The sequence below is a fragment of the Ahaetulla prasina genome, chromosome 1 (assembly GCF_028640845.1).
Source record: "Ahaetulla prasina isolate Xishuangbanna chromosome 1, ASM2864084v1, whole genome shotgun sequence".
NCBI lineage: Eukaryota > Metazoa > Chordata > Lepidosauria > Squamata > Colubridae > Ahaetulla > Ahaetulla prasina.
Genome location: NC_080539.1, coordinates 181626776 through 181652002, shown reverse-complemented (window position 1 = coordinate 181652002; position 25227 = coordinate 181626776). Strand labels below are relative to the sequence as shown.

At 37.2% G+C, this 25227-nt stretch overlaps 1 protein-coding gene across 1 annotated transcript; it reads right to left on the bottom strand.

Annotated features, from left to right (window-relative positions):
* Nucleotides 1-1313: 1313 nt before the first annotated feature.
* Nucleotides 1314-24520, bottom strand: LOC131197767 (meprin A subunit alpha-like). Its single transcript, XM_058182278.1, has 15 exons — nucleotides 24466-24520; nucleotides 22444-22672; nucleotides 13089-13158; nucleotides 12972-12996; nucleotides 12781-12837; nucleotides 11924-11964; nucleotides 11769-11844; nucleotides 11182-11299; nucleotides 9450-9625; nucleotides 7857-8078; nucleotides 6953-7087; nucleotides 5448-5663; nucleotides 4663-5130; nucleotides 2644-2811; nucleotides 1314-1342 (listed from the first exon to the last, which is right to left on the bottom strand). The coding sequence occupies exons 1-15, from the start codon at nucleotides 24518-24520 to the stop codon at nucleotides 1314-1316; spliced, it is 2085 nt and encodes a 694-aa protein (XP_058038261.1).
* Nucleotides 24521-25227: the final 707 nt, after the last annotated feature.

Sequence of the window (25227 nt, the reverse complement as noted above, 5' to 3'; positions counted from 1 at the left end):
CAGCAAGAAGTAACAGCCCATTTCAGCTTCAGCACAGCCTAATTAGCACAAGTTGATTGTCCCCAACTCTCAGCTGTTTCAGGCTACAGGGATTGCTGTTGCCTATTGTTGCATGGCCCTCTGCTGCTTGCTTCAAGGAGGTAAATTGCTGGGAGCAGATTTTTTTCTTGTGCTAATCAAGCTGTGCTGAAAACGAAAATGAAAGTAAAGCAGGCTATTTGCTGTTTGCTGCAACAAAGCAAAATTGTTCTGAGGCAGAGGCAGATTTCTTTTTCTTGTTTTCCTCACCAAAAAAGGTAGGTGTGTCTTATAGTCCGGAGCGTCTTATACTCCAAAAAATACGGTACTTAAAATTTCCACTACTAGTTCTCCAGAACCGGTCAGAACCTGCTGGATTTCACCCCTGTCTGATATACAGTATTATTATGAAAATGTAGAATCTGTCACTGTCAGGCAAAAATTCTCATCCCATATATAATACTGAAGGGTATTACTTAATTAATTCCCCAGAGGTGTATGTCCCTTTTACTTGAAAACTCTCCCTCTCTCATCAAACATATATTCATTGTATTTGTTTTTATTTAGAGATCTGCAAAAACAGCTAGATTCCCAAATAAAGCCTACTTTATTCAAATATAAATCTATACTGTCCTCTGATATGTTATAAATAATTTTCACTATTGGATATTTCAACTGTTTGCTGTTTGCAGGTTTATATGATGTGATTAAGGTGTTGGACTTGTCAGCCGAAAGGTAGGAGTTTGAGATCCAAATGGCACATGACAGAGTGAGCTTCTGATACTTTCCCCAGCTCCTGCCCACCTAGGAGTTTGAAAGCATGCAAATGTGAGTAGATAAATAGGTATCACTTTGGTGAGACAATAACAGCATTCAATGTGCCTCTCAGCATATAGTCATGCAGGTGACATGACCACAGAAATATCTTCAGACAACACTTGTTCCCTCAGCTAAGAAACAGATGAGCACTGCCTCCTAGAGTCAGGCATGACTGGACTTTACATTTTTTATGACTTCAAAAGTCATTATTTTTTCAGCAAATACAACATGTCACAGTTAAAAAACAACATTTGAAGAATTGTAGACTGTGATACATCCTTGTCTTCTTTTGACAAAAGATATTCAGACTAACACATGAAACAGTGCATTTTATTATTATTATTTTATTTTCCACTTCCGTTTTCAAGGGAACAGGGCCAGTAAGCGAGAATCCATAGGCCAACTGTCAGAAATTGTTCGGGATAGCTGATGGAAGCAGATGAGATGTATGTTTGTTTTTCAAGAGTTCCAAGGATTTATAAAACACTACCTGGATCGTGAATAACTGCAGACATGACCAGAAGGGGAGAAAAAGAAAAGGATAAAGCTTTTAATCATAATTGTCAGCAAGAAGCAGAAAGATAAATTACATGATCTTTGGGCTTGAGAAATAAAGCTGATAAAAGTTTTTCTGTCCAGTAAGAGGAGCTTTCATGTAAAAATAGAAGTTCAGTCATGCAAATGAACCCAGAGAGCTACAGGATTGATTATCTTAATCTATATTTTATCTTACAATGAAGCCCAAATAGAGCTCAGGTTTTTTTCTGCATGTGTCCACATAAAACAACTACCGGTAAGTTTAAACGTGTGTGGTCATCACATGGCCAGCATACCTTATGTAGTTCCTGTATGCATCTCACTTGATCATGGCAACTACATGGACATTTCATCCACGCTGCCTGTTGTTTGTTGTTGATTTAACAGTCAGACTGACAAGCTATCCTGACTACGTTTCTTCTCCTCTCACCCTAATGTTTCCTTTGATCTTTGATTTTGCATTGAGGATTCCACACATTGTGCTAAGCAGTTTTTGAGCTTGTCTTTAGCAAGAACACTGTTCTTTGTGAGATTCCCTTCGCCCTTCATGTCAGTTATATCAAAAATGTGTACAATTCATCCTCCCCCCTATTTTTTTTTATTTGAATTTATTCTGCCTCTTGCTCTGATTTGCTCCCTCTGATCTGATACCTATCAAAGTTATGCAACAGTCTGATCACATCAAACCTAAAAGTGGCAACCGTGCTCTTATCTACTTTTTCTGCTTAAAACACCTGCCAAACCACCTACATATACTTTGTGTCCATGATTCTTCTTTCATTTTTCCCCTTATCAGTCTGATCCCACAGTCCTTCCTTTGAATTCTATCTGAGCTTCCTGTCTCCTCCTGAGTCCAATGCAGACATCCTATGGTGTTGGTCTCCTATTCTCTCAACGTTTCTGTCCTGCTATGTGCCTGGCCTTGGTGTTGCTGCTACAGCTCTGCTATCATGTGCAGTCCAAAAACCTGTTTCTTCTGTCTGGCAAATGTGGCCTTAGCTATCTTTCCTAACTTGGCTAAAACTTTTTAAATGAATCAATTATCTTCCAGCCTTAAAAAGCAAACTACACATATTAAAAAGGTGTGCAGCCTTTTCAAACAACATCTCAATAAAAACTATTTTAAATGAGGATGGGAGAAGCAAGCAAACCAATGACTATTGAAACTCAAGTGAAGCAACTCTGATTTGAATATTTTAAATCTTCCTGTGTAGAGCTATATTTTTCAAAGAAATCAATAAAATAAAATAAATAAAATTTTGAACCTACTTTCAAAATTTGCCAAAATGATGAGATTGCCATTTTTAAGAAAATTTCTCCGACACAATTCACTGTGTGGCAAGATGTAACGCCAACCCCACCTTGGACCTACGTGGGTATTATAGAAAGGATCAAAAGCTCCAGTAATGTCGGCCTTATCCCAAAAAAGTTTGCCATCTGTCAAGCAAAATAAACAACCATAAATAAACTGAAATGGATCAATATTTTAAATATACAACCTCCAATATTTTTAGTAGGCTATGTAAGGTTCAAATAACCAGGCATAACATTCCATCCAACATTTTTTAATAGAGATTAAAACACTGGAATTCAAGATAATTTTGATTCAGATGGGAGTGTGGTCCTCCCTACATTGTTTTATAAAGTCTTTGTTAATAAGCTTTGTTAATAATTCTTGAAAAAAATGATCCTCCTCTAGTTACCATAACTTCCATTATACATTATGCTGGGGATTAACTGTAAAGCCCTACATGGCTTGGGAGCAGGGTATCTGAGAGATCACCTTTTTACAAGAGTTTCTACCTTTCCAATTAGATCAACTATAATGGGTATGCTGCAGATCCTGTCAGCCAAAGATTGTCAGCTGATGGGAGCTAGAACAAGAGCTCTTTCTGCAGCAGCCCCTGCTCTGTGGAACATTCTCCCTGCAAAGATTAGAATGGCTGCTACCCTGTTAACCTACTTTAAAGCTTTAAAGACCTGGCTGTGCTCCCGAGCCTGCAGCATTACATGCAACAAAGGCCCTGCCTCTTGGCTTTATTTTTAAGAGGCCTGATGTCTTGTTTTGTATATACTCATATTAGATGTTTTAATGTTTTTTTAGTATTTAAATGTCTATGGAGATTCTCAGTCATCCAGGTCATGGTTGTCCCAAAGGTGCTTTTTCAGTGTTTACATTTTTAAAACACTTTTAATTGTTTTTTTTATTGTTTTAGAATGTTTTTAAGATTTTAATTATAATATATGTTTTTGAATTGCAAACCAACCAGACTTGTTTGCTGAGATGGATGGCTATAGAAATTGAATAAACAAACAAACAAGTTGTATTTACACAATACAGTATTTGACTACATCTGAAAAATGGAGACTCAGCTCAGAGAGTATCTTGTTTATGACTGTATCTGCATTATATTTTGTCAGTGAATACAGATGTTGCAAGATGCTAATTTATTTTCACAGACATTTAAGATGCTACTGATAAACCTTGAAGAGTCAAATGATGGTATACAAAATTATTACCATGGTCTGAATGCACCTACTTTTTCCAAATGAGGGAGAGAAAGGAATTAATAAAGTAGCATGGAATACTATTAATAAATACATTTTTAGGTGCCTAACATTTTCTTTTCCTATCAGGTGCCAACTACATTATACCTGATGTTTTTTACACTTATTGTCACCTGAATTTGTCATAAGTTCTAGGGATTGCCTCAAATTTACCACCAACTCAAGAATTTGTGGCTTTTCCAGATTGGATTTCATTCAGTAAATTAGAAATGGAGTAAAAGGTATAGAATATAATAGTTGAGTTGTATCCTGCATAAAATTAGACTTGTTTGTTATGATAACCTTAATACTTACGTTGTGTCCTGATAATGCTATAGTATCTTAAATAATTTTGTGACTCTCAACATATTTTAATCTACCCAGTCATAGGGATTATTTCAAACTCTGGCCCAGCTGATATTGTTTTACAAAACTGTCATTTCAGTTCAAAAAATAGTACAGAATATTGGAAGACAGGAATACATTGTCTTAGATATAGTCTAATTATTAATCATAACCTTGAAGATTTAGTAAGTTTACCTGATTCATTGATGGAGCCACCTGTGAAATTTGCCAGATTTAACCTTCACTTGCTTATTAACACAATTACTTTAGATGATCTCACTTACCAATAGCATCTCTGCATCACACTTGAAAAAGAATCTGCTAAGCAGCCTTAGAATCATGCAGCTAAAAAAGAAAGCAGTCAATTCTGCATAACCCCACACCACTTTGACTTACTGTAACGCTGGTTGGGGTCTGTAACAAAACTTCGGCTTGCTGACATCCTTTGGATGATGTCAGGATCTTGATCCACTATGGTGAATGTCACTTGCCTGTTCCCAGCTGGCCACTCTAATGCTCCATCATTCTGGCTACTACATAAAGAAAACATGATTCCTAGGTAATCTCCATTTGAGTTGGCTGGACCACAGGGATAGAGACTGAGCACAAAGCAGTAGCCTTCAGAGTTATAAAAGATAGGGCTTGACAGATAATCCCCTTTTGAGGAACTCTTTAAAATGGAAGTGAAGTTTCTTATCTGCCAAACGCTGGTAGGACATTGCGTTTCAGTCAGAGTGATATCGTCAATGAGAATTCCTCCTTTGGAATTCTGTGGGTCTCCTTTAAGGCCTTGAAAAACATAGCGGAATTTGGTCCAGCTGCTGAAAGGAATGTTTGCAAAGTTCCACTGCTTCTCTCCATCACCTAAAAGGGGAGAGGGGGGAAATATAATATTTGATTCATTTACATATTCAACCCATTTTATGCTGCTTTCTCTGCTATGATCTCAAAGTGACACTTAACAGACTTTAAGTGAGGAAGATATAGGATGAAATTACTGTCACTTAAAAGAGTTAAAGAAATAATTGCATTTGATAAAGTTGGCAAGTCCTCCGCCTATAGGACTGCATTCTACTGATGCCATGAATAATGTTTGAGGTCCTTTACGTGACCACAGACAAGCAACAGTTTTATCAAGGTGTGTTCCAAACTAGATCTTCAAAGGTTACTTGAGAACTTACGAGGGATGCTTTTCACTTTTATTGACTTCCTAATGTTTCCAGTACCATCATCAGTTTTAAGCCATACAATCAGCTCATCTTTTGGACTGCCATCAAATTTGTAAAAAAATTGTAGACACTTTTCATTTCTTCTTGGATAAAGAATACGGGATTCCAAAATGGCTGTTTCACCTGAAAGGCCTTTGGTGGTATCAAAGCTCATAACGTAGTCTTTCTCTGTAAAGTAGATGAAGGTGATTTAATCTCCTGTGGACCATGATTCATTTTGGACAATTGTGCAAGATTTCACTGGGTTTAAACTGCGGCACTTGTGAAAATGTGCTACTGTAATCTTATAATAAAAGTAATATTAGCATTCATAACTTTGGTTTCCTTGCCCCATCTGCTTCAAAGGGCTGGCATCATTTTTGCAGGTCTGAATATGCTTCCCTCTCCTTCCCTCCTTCCTGTTATCTTCCTGAAACCTGGGAAGGGTCAATTCTGAGACACTTTCTCAAATTACTTTTGTGCCACAGTCCAGATTTCTTTTGCTTGAACATTGCCTTGGTTGTGGGTCTTCCTCCTGATCCTCAAGGTTTTTCCTTCTGCCCACAACATATAATTTTTTAAAATACCCATATATTTGCAAGAGGAACATCATAATACCGCATGCCTCCCACCGACCCGTACGCTCTCACAGAGAGGGACTTCTCAGGGTGCCGTCCGCCAAGCAATGCCGGCTGGCGGCCCCCAGGGGAAGGTTCTTCTCTGTGGGGGCTCCCACACTCTGGAACGAACTTCCCCCGGGTTTACGCCAAATACCTGACCTTCGGACCTTCCGCCGCGAACTGAAGACACATCTTTTTATTTGCGCGGGGCTGGCTTAAATTTTATTGATTTTTAAATTTTCTATTAATTTTAAGGGTTTTTAGTTTTATATATTTTAAAGTTTTTTAGGCCAATTATAAATAAGTTTTTTAATTTGTATTTTAAATTGTATATTGTATTGTCTGTTTTTACTTTGGCTGTACACCACCCTGAGTCCTTCGGGAGAAGGGCGGTATAAAAATCGAAATAATAATAATAATAATAATAATAATAATAATAATAATAATAATAATAATAATAATAATAATATACCATGTTTCCCTGAAAATAAGGCCCTGTCTTATTTTTTTGAACCCCAAAATAAGTGCTTAGCCTTATTTTCAGGAAGGGCTTATTATTTTGGGGCATGTAGAGCAAGATGGGGCTCCTCTTGCCATCTTATCTGATTTCCAGGTCTATGTTTAAATATTTTCGGGAAAGGCTTATTTTTGGGGGAGGCTTATTTTAGCACATGCGCTCAAAAGCCCGATTGGATTTATTATCAGGGGATGTCTTATTTTTGGGGAAACAGGATATATATTTTCTTGTCTTTTTTTTTTCTTCATATGCTATATCCTGCCTATTGGTTTTCATTACTAAATGATTTCCAGTTTTACAGTCACTTTCTCATCCATTTAAATTATACGTTAGTATGTTACCTAAGCAGTAGTTGTTGTTATCCCGACTTGTAGTCAAGGTATGTTCCCAGTCCTTGTCGTTTCTTCCATTTTTCACCATGCCACAGATACTGATGGACTCAAATGAACATTGGTCAAGGAGAGTAAGACTGGAAGCTGCAGGAAACAATCCCCACATTTCAGATTAAAGTAATCTAAACGCAAATAAGACTGTGCTGCTTAACACACCTCTTCCCAATTTAGTGTTGTACTCCTTTGGAGAATTAAAACATCATCAAAAGTACCTTGTTAACACAATCTAGGACAGTTTGAGAGCCATTCCCAACTCCATATGAGTTAGTATTAGTATAGCATGATGTGCTATAAGTGTTCCAAACGAATAGTTGAGTCAATTTTACACAATCTTTTATAGACTAATGGATGCAATGAAATAGATGGGAGGCCATAAATGATCAGAGGGCACTGAAGGCAATTAATGGGGACTAATTAATGGGGATCCCTTCTGCTTCAGGGTCAGAGGCAGCCTTAGGCCACAGGTTGTGTATCCATTGATTATGTAAGGTTGGAGGTTGTTGAATGAAACAATCTGGATGTTACTTCCTTGGTTAATTTAACTTCCTCATTGCACTGGTCCTTTTCAGAGGAGATAGGTTGGTTAGGATAATTCATGATTAGACGCTTCTGAAAGATTCCCTGGAAAAAGACATGTTGTATGATCTTGGGAAAAGACATGCAAGACATGCAAGGCTTAAGAAGTTGCAATTGGTATGTCTGCATTCTGAACCCCCAAAACACCTCTGTGTTTTCACTTCTGTAGTTTTCATAGGCCTATTCCTAATATAATATAAGGTGATAGACTTAGTGGTTAACTGTTCTTTGTTGGTAAGGAATATTTAAAAAGTTGAGTAAAATAGAACAAACTTACCACAATGGTACATGCGGTTAAGCCTTTTTACATCTATCTTGCTCATATCCTTGCTTTGCCCAATGACATTGTTGAATTCTGGAATTTTTGTTGTAATTGAAGGGACAGAATTATTCTTACTGAATGAATAAGGTCCATAATGCATGACAGATTCATAATCATATGGAGTGTTTAAATCAGTAATGAAACTGTCATTATATTTCTCGAAGTTATATGCCTGACCTAGGGAAGAAAATACCAAAGCTGTCAGGCAAGTTTGACAATTAATGCTTTAATATTTTATTAAACAATTAGAGGAAGCATTCATTTATAACAGATATAACTTGTACAACTTCATCCCTAATATATTATTTAACAGTTGGTTTCATCACATCCCTTATATTTTATTTAATATTTATAAGAATCCACTGGAAATTGCTTTGCAATTTTGAGTGAATTATTTTGTTGTTGCATTTTAAGTTTCAAAGAATGAACAGAGTTCAGTAATGGGTTGATTTTTTGTTTAATAACTGAAAGCTTTACTAAGCTTTGCTACTTTAATAACTAATAACTTTACTAAGCCTGCACTTCTATTAATCTTCTCATCATTCCTACCACCCATCTCCTCCCGCTTATGACTGTATGACTGTAACCTTGTTGCTTGTATCCTTGCAATTTATATTGACTGTTTCCTAATATGATTTGATTGCTTATTTGTACCCTATGTTGAACCCTATGTTGTACCTTATGATTCTTGGTGAATGTATCTTTTCTTTTATGTACACTGAGAGCATATGCACCAAAGACAAATTCCTTGTGTGTCCAATCACACTTGGCCAATAAAGAATTCTGTTCTGTTCTGTGCTGTGCTGTGCTGTGCTGTGCTGTGCTGTGCTGTGCTGTGCTGTGCTGTGCTGTGCTGTTGTGTTCTATTCTATTCTATTCTATTCTATTTTATTCTATTTATTCTATTCTATTCTAAGCTGGAGCAGTTAGATATGTTGAGAGACATTTGATCCAAAGAGTAGTAGACCATTATACCTCATAAAAAATAAGATTTAAAGTCGGGAATAGTCCTCAATCTATAGAACATTTATTCTTGAATAATTAAGTGGTAAATAAAATCACACACATAACATAGATTTGTAGATTGGTGTATACTTAATGCACGACGTCGTTGCATTGTATTGAACTGCTGTTTGGTACTTTACTTCAATCTGCCTTTTGTACATCTTTAGCCATGTGGCCTTGTGGCTTTCTTATTCTCCCTATTAATTGAAACAGAGATTGCTGGATCTACCTTTCATATTTAGGAATTGTCTTTTAAATAAGAAAACCACAAAATTGTTTATCCTCTCTTGAAGCAAGTGGGAGGTCCAAAATACTCAGGTCAATCTGTTTTTTTTTCCTTGCCTGAGACATGTGGCATCACTGCATTATGATAGGATTAATATCCTTTTTAATAATTATAAGGTAGGTAACACTTTCTAAAATCAAATTGAGTGAGATGATTTCTAGCTCAAATCTATCTGAAATAATAAGAATCCAAAATGGGAACAGGAGATTTGAAAGGCGCCAAATCTTCCTAGTAACTTTTCTGTTCCTTCCACTTACCATCAATGATTTCGTTCCACCAAATCTTAACATAGTCATCTCGATCAGTGCGTGACTGTTCATGATAAAATCCAAGGGCATGCAAGACTTCATGCTCCACAATATCTTTATATTCACAGCCTGATCCAATAGAAACAACCTGGCCAGTCTGAAGATTTCCCACATAAGACCAGCACCTGTTATACAATGATATATTTATTCATTCAAAACAGCCGATTTAACACAGCAACTAATACAAACACAAAGCCACTTAACCTACAAGAGCCAAATGATAGCAGAGTGAGAACTCCCCATCCACCACAGAGGATATCATCTTACTTTTCTAAGTTATCCATTCAAAAAAATAAACTTGATAACTTGATAACTGCTTTATATCAACCAAATGCAAACTATTCTTATAGTTCTTAATAGGCAGAAAATCATAGGGCTATTCAGGCCTTAATAAACAGGATTTATATCCAACAATCACAAGTTTTGCAGAAATGACTATGTATTCAAAGACTTCTTTGCTGTAGACATTAGCTTCATATTGATGACAACCAAGGGAGGGTGATGTCATGTGAATAGAATTGGTCAACAGGAGTCTCTAACTTGGATCCCTTCTCATTCTGGTATCAAGATAAACAGGTTTACTAACATATATTTATGTTTATTAATAATCCATGTGATCCAGTGGGGGTGGGTGGGAAAGGACTATTTACTGCAGGTCCCTAAATCAAGATCTTGCAGAAGACCTCAGCTTTGTTTATAAAAACAAACATTGTAGCTCATTTGCAGATGGAGTTATCATCTTTACTTGGGATGTGTGGATTTGATGATTTTTTTATGCCAGCAACCCAGACTGCATTATTACTGAACAGCAAGGAATTTCTCAAAGCACTGCATTTTTATTGAATAATCATTAAAAAATGTATAGAGGATAGATTATAGACATATACAGAAAGGATAGGGAGGGTGGATGGGAAAAATCGCTTTTGTTACAATGCTCACTGAGGTGATATACGGTAATCCATTACTTCAGACTATAAACAATGTGTCTATCTTATAAAGGGATGAAACCTTATAGAATGCTAGCATGTCAGGAATTCTAGAAATTCCTCCATGATACCTAGGATTTATTTACATGTTTTCTTAATAAAGCAGCATGCAGCTCCAAACATGAGATTCTGTGTGCAGTAAGCTAACTATGGGTCTAGTGGTCTCAACTGGAACTGCAATATGCAACCTGGGGAAGAGGAAATTATCATTCCTTCTGGCAACAAGTAGGGAATAAGTTTCCTTGAATACATTGACTTCTCAAAAGGCTATACTGCAGACTAAATCAGGGGTCTCCAACTTTGGCAACTTTAAGACTTGTGGACTTCAACTGGAAGTTGAAGTCCACAAGTCTTAAAGTTGCCAGGGTTGGAGACCCCTGGACTAAATGACACCTCAAGGAAAACCTGCCAGGTGGTGCAAATAATAGGTGGAGAATATCCAGATGACAAGAAGGGCATGCAAGGGCTACCTCTTCTTGTTTGGTGATAAAGCATTTCAGGGAATTCAAGGAAACACAACCTGATCCAGCCTTGAAATATGGGCAAAGGCCTAGTTTGTGCTTTATACTAGGTTTCAATAAAGAACGAGGGAAAGACTACAGTATAATTTTGTGCACTTGAAACTATGGGCAATAATTATTTAAATACAACAGCTTTCTATTATAACATTAGCTTGTCTGTTTGAATAAATTTACCCATCCAGCTTTTCAAATTGGAGGTAGGACTTCTCTCCTTCGTAGGGTTTAAAGTCAATGCAAGACTTGAGTCGAAACATCTCAAATGCTTGTAATATGACTCCCTTGGTATTCAGGCCTGAAAGAAAAGAGTGCATATTTTATATTCTTATCCAGACTGTAAACAAATGAGATGAATGTTATTTAGAAATATTGGCTCTTTCATTACTAGAATACATAACCTAATTCTGATTCCTTCCTCTCCATCAGGGCTTGACTAAAAACATCCTGGAAGAAAGCAACCACTTCCATATTGCTGTCAGGAAGGTTACATGAAGATAGCTTATGGGTCAGACTCAAGGTAAGTTTGTCTATCTATTAAAAACCCTGAAATCTGGAAAAGCTGGCTGGAAACATTGAAACTGAAGCCCAAGAGGAAATGAGCACTCAATCAAGGGAACATTGAAGGAATATTTTTAAGGAGTTGAAAGGGGAAGAAGGAAGATGATCCACTCAATTTGCCTTCTACTAGAATTTACTGCTTAATCCATTGTATCTATCATAGTAATAATTAATCTAGAGTTCTAGACCAGAAAATGTCTTGTTACCTATACTGGCGCCCATTTTGTATGGAATTGGAAGTTTCCATCTGTAGGAGTCATTCCTCCGTGCATTTCTGTCAAGCTGTTAAGAAAATTAAACTATATTTTTTTAAAAGCTTATTTTCTAATCTCTTTATAAAAAGTAGATTAACCTTACATACCAGCATGATAATGTCACCTTCAAAGAACTTCTTTCCTGTTGCTAAATTTGGAATGAACAATAGTTAAGGGCAAAGCATTATCTAAGAAATTATTACAGGTTTTTGTTATCAAAATCTTAGAAACAGATAAAAAATAGCATTTGATAGAATTTTTCTTCCTGTTTACTACTTAACATGTCCATATCTAGGCCTGAGAATCAGGCTGGAATTTTGCTGCATTGCTAATACACTTTAGCTTGAACATTTTTTTTTTACTGGACACAACAGAGTGAATAGACATAGATTGGATGTCATTAGTCATACACTGATGTAGGTTCTTTATCATCAACTATCTCTCAGAGCATTCTCTAATGTAGTGGATATGAAGTAAAATAATTGTGATAATGAGGGAGATACGATCAGTGGAGAAGGGAGACAAGAAATGAAGCAAGTCAAAAAAAAATTGTTTCTCAAGAATTGTCCTCAAAGAACAAATCAGGTCTTCGTTTATGTGGCATCCCTTCATAAACTTGAACAATGCAGTCATAGGTCCGTCAAAGTTTTCTTCTCCAAACTAAACATTTCCAATTTCATCATTCTCCTTATGCTGCTTCTAATTTTCTGTTTTGGCAGTGACAGAACTCATTAGGATTCAGTATTGTAGTATTCAAAACTTCACATCAAACAAGATAGTCCTTCTAGATCTCACTATCAAGAATGGCTGAAGCCAACATGCTATCTTGATTGGTTCTTGGTTTTGATGCTCTATAGCCCTACTCTTTTCTATTGATATCAGTGGATCCCAAACAAATATTTTTTTTTCCAATTTATATACATAAATATACAGTACAATAGTTCTCTCCAATGGATTTGCTTACCTGCATTGATTTCAGGAATGCCTTTCCTAGGTTTTCCTTCATCTAAGGAGTACCTTTCTAGATAAATAAATATATACATTAGTATCAAATACGTACTTTATCTGTAATTATCTGTAGATAATTACTTCAGATTGTATGCTTCCCACGTTAGAAAAAGATACTTATTTCTTTTTGAGTTTGTTTTGATTTACCTTCATGTTCTGCTGTCCTCCTGATCTGCAATGGCAATTGGACATTTTTAGAAACTCAAGCAAGGAAAATAAAACAGTATTATATCAAATCCGGAAGCATCTAGGAAAGTATCATACCGTAAAGGTGGAAGAGACAGTCAGCAGTGCTGCCAGGCACAGGAGTTGAGGTGAAGACATTTTGGAGTGGCTGTGAATGATTCAGGGCATGGCATAAATAACGTGTAAATTTCCGGTCTTTTTATGCAGTGTCAGAGAAAATTAAGAATTAAGCAACTACAGGCTAATATTTAATTCATCTTATTGTTTCTTAATTATACTCTTGAGAAGGAAATCAGTTTAAGCAATTTATTTATTTATAATTAACTTCTGTCAACTTCTTGATTCAACGAAATGTAATTTGTCAATAGCTCAGAGGAACAATGGATAAGACAGAATAGTGTAACAAACAGCCCATAAACCTGTCACTCAGATAGTTACTGTAACAGCCAGGCTGAAATTCACAAAGGGCATTCCTCTGAAATAATGGTGAACCAGAAAAACCCTTTAAGATTTAGGGCTTTAAGAATATAGATACACATATATCTAAAGATAACCTGAAAGATTTAGATGAGCCATTTCTATCCCAGAGTTGTACAACTGTAGGAAATAAATGCTTCAAAACACATTTATATGAAGATTCGCTTTCTCTATAAGTACCTCTACCTGGGAATACTGAAACTGACAGAAGAGATATTTGTAGCCCAGGGTTGAACTCTGGGGATCTTGGTGTTCTCTGAACTTGGTGCTTTTTCTTGCAGATCTTTCATTACCAAGTTAGGTGACATAATCATTGCTAGGAAGGAGTAGGGTTTTCTCTCTTTTTATATACTTGTTTTGTTAATGGTGGAAATATTCTTGATGGTTTCTTGATTAGGCTCTTCTGTTAGATTGTTTGTCTGCATCGGTAGTTCCTTGATTAGGGTATTGTTCATTTAACAGAATTAAGGGGCTTTAGAAGGGACCTTGGAGGTCTTCTAGCCCAATCCCGTGTTCAAGTAGGTGACCCTACATCATTTCAGACAAATGGCTTCCAGGGTCCTTTTAAAAGCCTGCAGTGATGAAGCACCCACAACTTCTGAAGGCAAGATATTCCACTGGTTTATTGTTCTCTCTGTCAGGAAATTTCTCTTTAGTTCTAGGTTGCTCCTCTCTTTGGTTAGTTTCCAACCATTGGTTATTGTCTTGCCTTTGGTGTTTTGGATAATAAGCTGGCCCTCTCTTCTTTGTGGCAGCCCCTCAAATATTGGAACACTGCAATCATGTTGCCCCTAGTCCTTCTAGTAGAATAGACCTACCCAATTCCTGGAACCATTCTTCATAGCCTCCAGTTCCCTAATCATCTTTGTTGCTCTTCTTTGCACTCTTTTCCAGAGTCTTAATACCTTTTTAATATTGTGGTGACCAAAACTGGATGCAGTATTCTAAGTGTGGTCTTCTCAAGGCAGTTATAAAGTGGTACTAACACTTCTTGTGATTTTGATTATATTACTCTGTTAATCCATCTTAGAATTGCATTGGCTCTTTTGGTGGCTGCAGCACACTGCTAGCTCATATTTAAGTAATTGTCCACTAGGACTCCAAGATCTCTCTTGCAGTTACTGCTATTGAGCCAAGTTTCACCTAATCCGTACCTCTACCATTTGGATTTTCTTGCCTAGGTGTAAAACCTTACTTTTCTCTACAATGAATTTCATTTTATTAGATAGAGTACAGTGTTCAAGTCTGTCAAGATCCATGTGGATCTTGAGCTTATCTTCTGGGCTGTTGGCTGTTCCTATCAGCCTGCTGTCATCTGCAAATTTGATGAGTTCCCATTCTGTTCCCTTATCTAAAGCATTTATTGCTGGTCTAGAAAGAGCTTTATTTTGGTAATGAAATATATAAGAAGAACTGTTCATAAATTTCATGAATAAAGCATCCAGGTATAATGAACCATGGAAGTATTAATAAATGAGAAAAATAGCCTGGCCAAACCATTATATATTATCCCTGGAAACCCCTAGAGAACTGATGAAGGGCCAAATGAATGGAATAGGCAAATATCCCTATCTTTCCAAAGAGGAGGAAATAAGAACTAAGGAGCTGTAAGCCATTCAATCTAACAGCTATATTTGTGGCAATTCCAGATCAGATGAAAAAGGCAGCCATATGTAAGCATCTTGAAAATAATATAACAATTACCAGAAGTAAATATATCTTTCCGGATTAATTGTATCCTATATTTTGACGAGATAACTTAGTAGATTGAAGGAATGCTGCAGTCATAATATACTGTATTTGATTTGACAAAGTATCCAGTGACATTCTTGATTAGCAAACAAGCTAAATATGAGCTGGATGGAATGATCATTAAACTGTCCTGAAAGCTAGGCTTTATCAATGATTCCTCACCAAATTGGAGGGGAATGTTGGATTTAGTCTTAGTCTTACACTCCCAAATGTGCTTTTCAAAAGGCAACTGGACTTTCTTGGGTTTTTACCTTGAAAACCTTTCACTTCTCATCCAAGAAGCTTCTTCAGGTCAGTTCTCTTAAAAGGTTTCTCGCATAAGAAATGAAACGCTTTAAAGGAAAAAAACCCAGAAAGCCCAGTTGCCTTTTGAAAAGCACCTTTGGGACAACCATGACCTGGATGCTTGAAAATCTCCAAAGACTTGCATTTTTCAACGTTTTTATTAATGATAGATGAGAAGGTTTATCAGTCTTGCTGAGGACACAAAACAGATGGGATACTATTCCTTGTATTCCAGAAGACAGAAATAAGATTCAAAACAATTTTGATAGGTTAGACAATTATAATAAATTGAACAGTGATTAAAGAAAATGTGCTGTATACAAGCAGGAAACAGAATTCAAATGATATGGATATAGAATGTGACTTATCTGGCTTGGCAAGTATGTGTACAAAGTTATTGGGACAGTAATTAATTAAAACTGAATATGAGTCAGCCATGTGATATAGTTCTTTTATCAACAGAGGAGCTTTCCTCAAACTTTCCAACCTTAGGATGTGTGGACTCCAACACCCAGAATTCCCAGTTAGGATTCTGGGACTTGAAATCCATGCATCTTAAAGTTGTCATGTTTTTTCAAAAGACATTGCAAAGTTCTAGCTTGACTATGTTACTATGCGAAATCACAACAGCTTTCCTGGTAGCACAGGAGAAATAGAATATGGAAAAACAGAGATGGAACAGACCTCAGAGGTCTTCTAGTTCAACCCTCTGTTCAAGCAAGAGACAAATGGCTATCCAATCTCTTCTTTATAAGCTCCAGTGATAGAGCACCCATAAATTCTAGAGGCAAGCTGTTCCACTGGTTAATTGTTCTTACTGTCAAGCAATTTCTCCTTAGTTCTAGATTGGATCTCCCTTCGTTAAGCTATCATCCATTACATCTTGTCTTGCCCTCAGGTGCTTTGGAGACTAAGTGAATCTCTTACTCTCTGTGACAGCCTCTCAAATATTGAAAGACTGCTATCATGTCACCTCTAATGTTTCTCTTCATTAGCTTAGAAATACCAAATTCCCGCAACTGTTCATCATATGGTTTAACTTCCAGGCCCATAATTATTTTTGTTGCTGTTCTCTTCATTCTTTCTAGCGTCTCAACATCTTTTTTGTATCGTGGTGATCAAAACTGGATGTAACGTTCCAAGTTAGGTAGCAACTCAGTTCAATGAGAGGAGATGGAGCACCCCTCAATCACCTTCTGTATTGTGTAACTTACCTTTTTTTTAAAAAAATTTATTTATTTACATTTATATCCCGCCCTTCTCCGAAGACTCAGGGCAGCTTACAGTGTATAAGGCAATAGTCTCATTCTATTTGTATATTTACAAAGTCAACTTATTGCCCCACCCCAACAATCTGGGTCCTTTGATCTGATCCAATCAGATTCTTAAGAGGAAACTAAATGCAAGCTGGATGCTTGTGATTAGCACATCATGGCTTTGGGTGAGAGCAAAATAACCAGTTACTATCCACAAACTCATGGTAAGGATTTCTTTTATGACTCTATGTGTAAGTAATCTAGCCAATATATATCCCCGCTACCTGATCTGATCTGAGACACCAAATCAAATTCAAGCTCAGAAGAATCATGCTTAAATGTAGGATCAGGACAAATATTGAAGATTTGGTAGAGTTTACAAAAGCAAGAAGGGAGAAATCGAAATTAGTAAACATCATTTAAAGCTGATGTTTACTCAAGGCAATTTCTCTTAAAAATAAAGCTTATTCTCTTTTTCATTTAGTAATGAAAAGAAAAAGCAATTAAACCAATAGTCAGTGAATGCCAGAAGAATTTTATGAAGTGGTAATTCTTACTTGATTGTTAATTCACAAGTGGGTAAATATTTCTAGGTTTTGGATGAGCTGTTGGAATGGAATTGGAAAGCCATTCCTTAATTTAGTGCATTTCACAAGGTTGAGAGGAAAATGGGAGAAATGAGTGCGATGGATGCCAAACTGAGTTGGGCAATATACTGTAAATTGAATATATGGATACATACATATATGCATGTGGGGATAGGCAATTAAGAAAATATAAGGTAATATGTAATGCGATCATTTATTTTCATGAAAAAAGGCAGGCTGTGTGAAACCTATTACCATCATAAATAATAACTCCCCCCCAAAAAAAAGGCAGGCAAAGGGGCAAAGTTCCAACAACAAGCGGTCCTTTATGGTTAAACATAAAATGCTTGGACTTCTTAGCTGGTGAGGTTGTCATTGTGGTTAAGGCACCAAGCTAGACTGTTACTTCATCGCCTCTATTGCTCTTTCATCAGAGCTGTCACAGCCTCAGTCTGGCCAGCTTAATGGCCTTCTTTTTCCCTTGTCAGGATGAGGAATTTTCCAGGATCAAACAGTGAGTTTGCAGCAGTAGTAGGTTTCAAATCCTGTCACTATCGGTTTGCTCGTGGGCATGCTTGCGTGCGTGTGTGATGCTTCTGTGCACGCAGAAGTGTCTGGGTGGGTGGAGCCTCCCACCACCACTGCTACTGGTTTGCCCAATCCGGGGTGAATCGGTAGCAACACACCACTGGTTTGCAGGCTCCCTGTGATCAGCAGAACTTCCCCCACTACCTCCGCCACCTCTCCAAGGTGGCTTCAATCCAACTGAATCCAACTGGACCTTCTGTCAGGTAGAATACAGTGGCTTAACACAGAACTGTGAAAGCTCGCCATTCTTGCTGCGAAGTCAGCTCTGCCCCCTCCCAATTTGATTCCAATTTGAATTGGATTAAATTTTAATAGGACCAGAGGAGAAACTGATTTAAAAATTCTATAATTATTTATTGACTATTAGAATGGAAGAGGAGCAAGTGAAAGAAACTATGATAGCATGGGCTAAAAATTTTGGGTATTCCATAGAACTGGAAAAAAGCTGTGGGACAAAAACTGTAAACTGACAATGCCCACTGCATATAAAGAACACTTATACAAAATGTTTTATAGATGGCACTTTCCCCCAGCAAGGTTAGCTAGAATGTTAGAGTGTTGGAAGTGCAATTAAATCCAGGGCTCGTATTATCATATCTAGTGGACATGTCCAAAAGCAAAATAATATTGGTCCAGAATACACACCTGGCTAGAAAAGACGATAAAGGAACATATAGATCTAAAACCGGAAACATTTCTTTTGGGCATCATACTAGACAAATACAGTAAAAGAAATGCATACTTAATAACATATGTCTTAACGGCGGCCAGAATCGTGTTCGCACAACATTGGAAGGGTGAGGAAATCCCCATGGAAGAAAAGATAATAACAAAAAATTTAGAATGTGCAGAAATGAATAAACCAACATTTGAAATGAAAGAAAAGGAAGACACTGAATATTTTGAGATATGGGATGTGTTCTATCGATTGTTGGGTGAAAGAAACAGGAGTTAGAACTTCGAAAATTACAAGTGAAAGATTAATTTTATTAGGGTTGTTTACTGTAACTTACTAATTTTGATTAATTTTGATTAGTATTAATAATTAATATGTATTAATATTATGAGGGGAGAGCACTGTTATTATAAGATTACTATTGGAGAATGCAATTATTGTTACTATGATGAATGTTACTCAAAAGAATTGTAACCAGACAACACACTGTTTATATATGAACATGTTACTCTTTTTATCTATATTAATAATAAAAAAATAAATAAAGAGTAAGAGAAATAATTTTCATCAGCATTTAGTGCAACCTTGTTTCACATTTTGGTTATTGTGGCAGCATCTTCCAATTAAACTTGGCCAAAAACAATAATAAAATAAAAATAACGAATATTAATATTCCCCTTAATGTTAATAAAAATATTAAGAGAATATTACAGAAAAGTGTAGTCATAAAGCACAAAACTTTATTAAATTAGAGGAAAGCTTAAAATATGAATATATTATATAAAAGTGCACAAAATGAGTTTATCAGGCATAAAGCATATAGAAATAGTATTTTTCATGCAAATTTAACAAAAAATTCTTAAACTGAGATGGTGACTAGTTCAAAATAAGAAAAATAGTAAATGAAATAGATGAGTTGCAATGACTAGCAAATAGATGAGTTGCAATGACCAGCATGGATGCATAAAGAACTATCTGACAAATTGAAAGACAAAAAGGACAAATATAAAAAGTGGAAAGAGGGGCAAATAACTAAGGCAGAATATCAGCAAATAGCCCGAGCCTGTAAAGATGAAGTGAGGAAAGCTAAGGCTCACAATGAACAAAGGCTAGCGACAAAAGTAAAAAATAACAAAAAAAGCTTCTTCCAACATGTTAAAAACAAGAAAAAAGTCAAGGAAACAATTGGCCCATTGCTGGGAGAAAGTGGCAAGAAGATGACAAGCAACAGGGAGAAAGCAGATCTACTTAACTCATATTTTGCATCTGTCTTTACACAAAAGGAAAAACAATCCAACCTATCAAAACAGCACTACAAAAAACAGATTAGAAACACAAGTTAAAATAGGGAAGAAAATGGTAAGTGAACACCTGTCTACCCTAGACGAGTTCAAATCACCAGGACCGGATGGATTACACCCCAAGGTTCTGAAGGAACTGGCAGACGTGATCTCAGAACCACTGAACTATATCTTTCAAAGATCCTGGAGCACAGGGGAGCTGCCAGGGGACTGGAAAAGAGCTGATGGAGTTCCCATCTTCAAAAAGGAAAAAACAGATCCAGGAAACTACAGACCTATCAGCCGGACCTCAATACGGGGGAAGATTCTAGAAAAGATAATCAAGCAACGAATCACCAAACACCTAGAAGCAAACAAAGTAATAACCAAAAGCCAACATGAGTTTGTCAAAAACAGATCATGCCAGACTAATCTTATTGCATTCTTTGACAAAATGACAAAATTAGTAGACCAGAGGAATGGTGTCGATATAATTTACTTGGACTTCAGTAAAGCATTTGATAAAGTAGACCATAACCTACTACTAGATAAAGTAGAAAATGTGGGTTAGACAGCACCACCACCAGATGGATTTGTAACTGGCTGACCAACCGCACTCAACGTGTAGTCCTCAACGGAACTACATCCACATGGAGGAAGTATGCAGTGGAGTACCCCAAGGCTCTGTTTTAGGCCCAGTACTCTTCAACATCTTCATCAATGACTTGGACGAGGGATAGATGGGGAACCCATCAAATTTGCAGATGACACCAAGCTGGCAGGAATAGCCAACACTCCAGAAGATAGGCTCAAGTTAAAGAAAGATCTTGACAGACTTGAACATTGGGCGCTATCTAGCAAAATGAAATTCAACAGTGAAAAAGTAAGGTTCTACATTTAGGCCAAAAAAACAAAATGCACCGGGACCGTATATGTGGTACCTTGCTCAATAGTAGTACCTGTGAGAGGGATCTTGGAGTCCTAGTGGATAACCATTTAGGTATGTGCCAGCAGTGTGCAGCAGCTGCTAAAAAAGCCAACACAGTTCTGGGCTGTATAAACAGAGGATAGAATCAAGATCACGTGAAGTGTTAGTACCACTTTATAATGCCTTGGTAAGGCCACACTTGGAATATTGCATCCAGTTTTGGTCTCCACGATGTAAAAAGATGTTGAGACTCTAGAAAGAGTGCAGAGAAGAGCAACAAAGATGATTAGGGACTGGAGGCTAAAACATGAAGAACGGTTGCAGGAACTGGGTATGTCTAGTTTAATAAAAAGAAGGACTAGGGGAGACATGATAGCTGTGTTCCAATATCTCAGGGGTTGCCACAAAGAAGAGGGAGTCGGGCTGTTCTCCAAAGCACCTGAGGGTAGAACAAGAAGCAATGGGTGGAAACTGATCAAAGAAAGAAGCAACTTAGAACTAAGGAGAAATTTCCTGACAGTTAGAACAATTAATAAGTGGAACGACTTTCCTGCAGAAGTTGTGAATGCTCCAACACTGGAAATTTTTAAGAAAATGTTGGATAACCATCTGACTGAGATGGTGTAGGGTTCCTGCCTAGGCAGGGGGTTGGACTAGAAGGCCTCCAAGGTCCCTTCCAACTCTGTTGTTATGTTATGTTATGACTACAAAGTTAATGTAGCAGAGGCCCTCTTGTCTAGCTTATCTGAAATATACTGAAGGTACATCATCCTTTCCGTGCATCTTGTGTTTCATATTTTCTTTGAAGAGAAGGGTTTACTTTTCAAAAGTTCTTCCTTCTTAAGCTTTCAAGCTCCATTCTTCTCATCCAGTTGGATTCCCTTTGATTTTGCCACCTGGCAATGTGCCTGTATTCTATTTCAGCTCTAGATCAAAAAGAAAGAGGAAAAGATTTTGGATAAGCTGCTACCAATGGCAGATCACGACTTGAAAGGGACTCTGTCCATTTGGAAGGCTGGGGGATATTGTATCCGCATTGACAATAAGCCCTGTCTTGATCTCAGTTCTAAAATTAATTAAAAGCAAAACAGTTTTGCTTTGCTTTCTCAAAGCCTAGAGGACACTAACACAAAATATGGGAAAATTCCTTAAATACATATGGAGGCTTTAGCATTACTGCAACTTCACTGAGTGCTTAGTTAGGCAAAGAGATGAATTTAGACAATTCACTCATAAAGATTTGCTAGTACAATTACTATCCTCAGTCCAGCTGGGGTATATTTTACTTCCTTGAACAGTGTTGTGGATTTTAAAGACATGCAGAGTTCTTCATAGAACAGAGGATGTGGAGAGAGCAGACAGGAAGGTGTCAAACATAAGGAAAAGGGGGTTTAGGGGGGAGGGGTAGAGAATGACATAAAAAGGCATATAGGTACTCCTCTATTTCCAACCATTCATTTAGTGACAGTTCCAAGTTACAATGGCACTGAGAAAATTTTCCCCTCTAACTCTGGACTGACGTAAGCCCCTTTGCTCCACCACAAACTAGCATTAGGAAAGTACAGGGTCACCTGCCTTAATTCTTTTGCCAATACCATGCTTACATTTCTAAGAATTTGACACAGGATTTGTGCCCATAGATTTCTGCAATTCTTCTTGGGACATCTCCATAGAGATCTGGGGCATCCATTGGTGCATGCAAGGAGTGCAGTGTTCGCAACACGCCCAGTTGCCCTGATTCTGCAGCAAAATGAACTGGAGTCCAACCTGCCTCAGTTCGCAAAACCAGGCGAGCACCATGTTCCACAAGCAGCTTTACTATCTTTGAGTGGCCTGTTGAAAATGCAAACAGGAGATTAGAGCGATAAGGACAAGGACAAAACTTTCCCATTAAGACAGAAGTAGCTCTTTTACACCAGCCTCTGGAATCTCTTGTTTTGGGAAATGTTTTTTTTTTAAATTCTGAGAATTGGGTCTTGTTGTGACTTCTTCAAACTATTAATTGGAGAACTCTTTCACATTCTGCACTGGCTGAAATTTTCCTGGATATCATATACTCCATTTTTTAAAAATGTCTATTCATACATGGTATAGAGTTACATTTCATTTAGCATTTACCTTGTAACCACAACATATTGGAGAGTCATGATTCACATATTCTAATTTATTTATTTATCTGAATGGTATACAAAGTTAAAAGAATTTTAAAAAAAACATTCACCAGAAACCACAGAACAACTATTATAAAGACCATGTAAAAACATTAAAAAATAATCTGCAGGAAAACCCACTCCTTCTCCCTATTAATACAGCTCCTTTGCAGGCACCACACTCACATCTCAGGAGGGCTGACTTGTATTCCCCCTCTTGGAATCTTTTTACTTATCGGTTCCATGAGCACCATAATGAAGGTATTATTTACCAATATATATCTAGGTTGTTTTTGATGGGTATTTTCGTGAATTTAAATAGGTGTCTAAAATATGTAGATTCTTAATAGAGGAATACTTGTAAGGTGATAGCAAAGTGACACTCCCTATTGGCTGCCTTCCCTCCCCAAGAATCTGTATTTTTAATATCTAACTAACGCCTTCCATTTGATATTATGCCTATAAACCCAGTTGCTTTATATCCACACTCAACTGCTAATGGCCAAGACCAGCCATTACTCTACCATTACTCACCAATCTCTTTAATATGCCAACTAGATGAAGCGCAAATTTATTGGGGAAATACCTTATGACTCTGTGTAAAAATTCATAGATGTGATGGATGCCACAGATCAATGTCCCAACAATTCCTTGTAATGGGCAAGTTGGGCCTTCATCTCATGTATGAGTCCTGTATGTATGTATATATGTATGTACTGTATGTATGAGTGTTATGTTTCTAAGTGAGACAGTTGTTAATTGAGTTTTGTATCATTTTACGATCTTTCTTGCCACAGTTGTTAAATGAATCTGGCTTTCCCATTGACTTTGCTTATCAGAGGTCGCAAAAAGGGATCACATGACCCTGGGACCAGTGGTGGGTTGCTACCGGTTCACCCTGGATTGGGTAGTGGCAGGAGGCTCTGCCCACCTGCCCGGACGCTTCTGCGTATGCGCAGAAGCATTGTGCATGTGCAAGCATCCACATGCGCACGAGTGAACCAGTAGCAAACTAAATTGAAACCCACTATTGCCTGAGACACTGCAACTATCAGAAATTGAGTCAGTTGTCAAGCATCTGAATTTTGATTATCTATCTTGGGGATTCGACAATTGTCGTAAGTGTGAAAAACAGTCATACTTTTTCAGTTCAATTATAACTTTGAATGGTCACTAAATGAAAGTTGAGGACTGCCTGTAATCTTTTGATAAGATCCAGAGGGCTTTTCTGTTTGTTACTTTTTTCTTCATCCACCATTCAGTTTTGTTTCCATCCTTTTATTTTAGAGAGCAGTTTCCACTTCCTCTTAGTTGCTTTTCCTTCTCTTTTTGTTGGAGGGGTGGAAAGGAAGAGCATGCCTTTCTGTGAGAGAGAATAGTTGGTGTATGGAGATGGGGAATCAATGAACTCTGGGATACTCTATTTATAGGCAATTAATCCCCCAAATTGACTTTTCAAGGATTCCAATGGTGTACCTTTGTCACTGTAATTGAGTCCATCCATTCCCTGCTGATTATCCTCTTCTTCCATTTCATCTTTCCCAGCCTTAAAGTCTTCCCAAGTGAGCTGGGTCCTCACATCCTAGTCATTTGCAATTAATAAGTTAAAAATTAGTAAAGTTTTCTACTTTATTTTTTGGTGGGCGGGGTCTTCTGACAGATATATACACACATATAATTGTAATATGCACACATTAATTGAGGGTCTGAGGATTTCAGGATTGGTTTTAGCTGGTGTTGGCCTCCCTTGATTGATAAGATAGAAAAGCTAGCTATGCACAAGATTTTGGACTGTATTGATAATTAAGAGACTAGATTATCTGTAGCTCAGAGTTGAGTCTTGGGTGCTCTTTGACTTTGCTTCCTTACTTGTCTGCAGATATTTCTTTGCCAGACTAGATAATGTATTCAGTAAGGTAATTCTTGTCTCTATTCTAACTTTATGGCAGCGGGGAGGTCAGTTTAAATTACAGGTCGCCTTCCTTTGGGGTAAATACTATATACTCTAGCCTCATAGCTAAGCTAGTGTGAAGACCAATGAAAATGCAAACATTTCTTTTATAAATCCTGTGTTTTCCTAGTTTTCAGCTACTGCTATAGATGAGAATGTGACTTTAATCTATTGACCTAAATCTATTGTTAGAAATACTGAGTTCTGTATCTCATCATTGTTATCACCATCACTATTCATTGGTCTTCATGTGGTCACTGCTATAGCTATCATTGTCCTAAATTCTT

Bases quoted from the DNA above. Each gene is read 5' to 3' on its own strand.
- LOC131197767 (XM_058182278.1), bottom strand. From the start codon at position 24,520: ATGGAAGAAGAGGATAATCAGCAGGGAATGGATGGACTCAATTACAGT. The intron at 22,673-24,465 runs GTACACCATTGG...CATTTTCAACAG, and splicing joins ACTCAATTACAGTGACAAAG to GCCACTCAAAGATAGTAAAG. The intron at 11,300-11,768 runs GTAACAAGACAT...CTTTTCTTTCAG, and splicing joins CAAAATGGGCGCCAGTATAG to GCCTGAATACCAAGGGAGTC.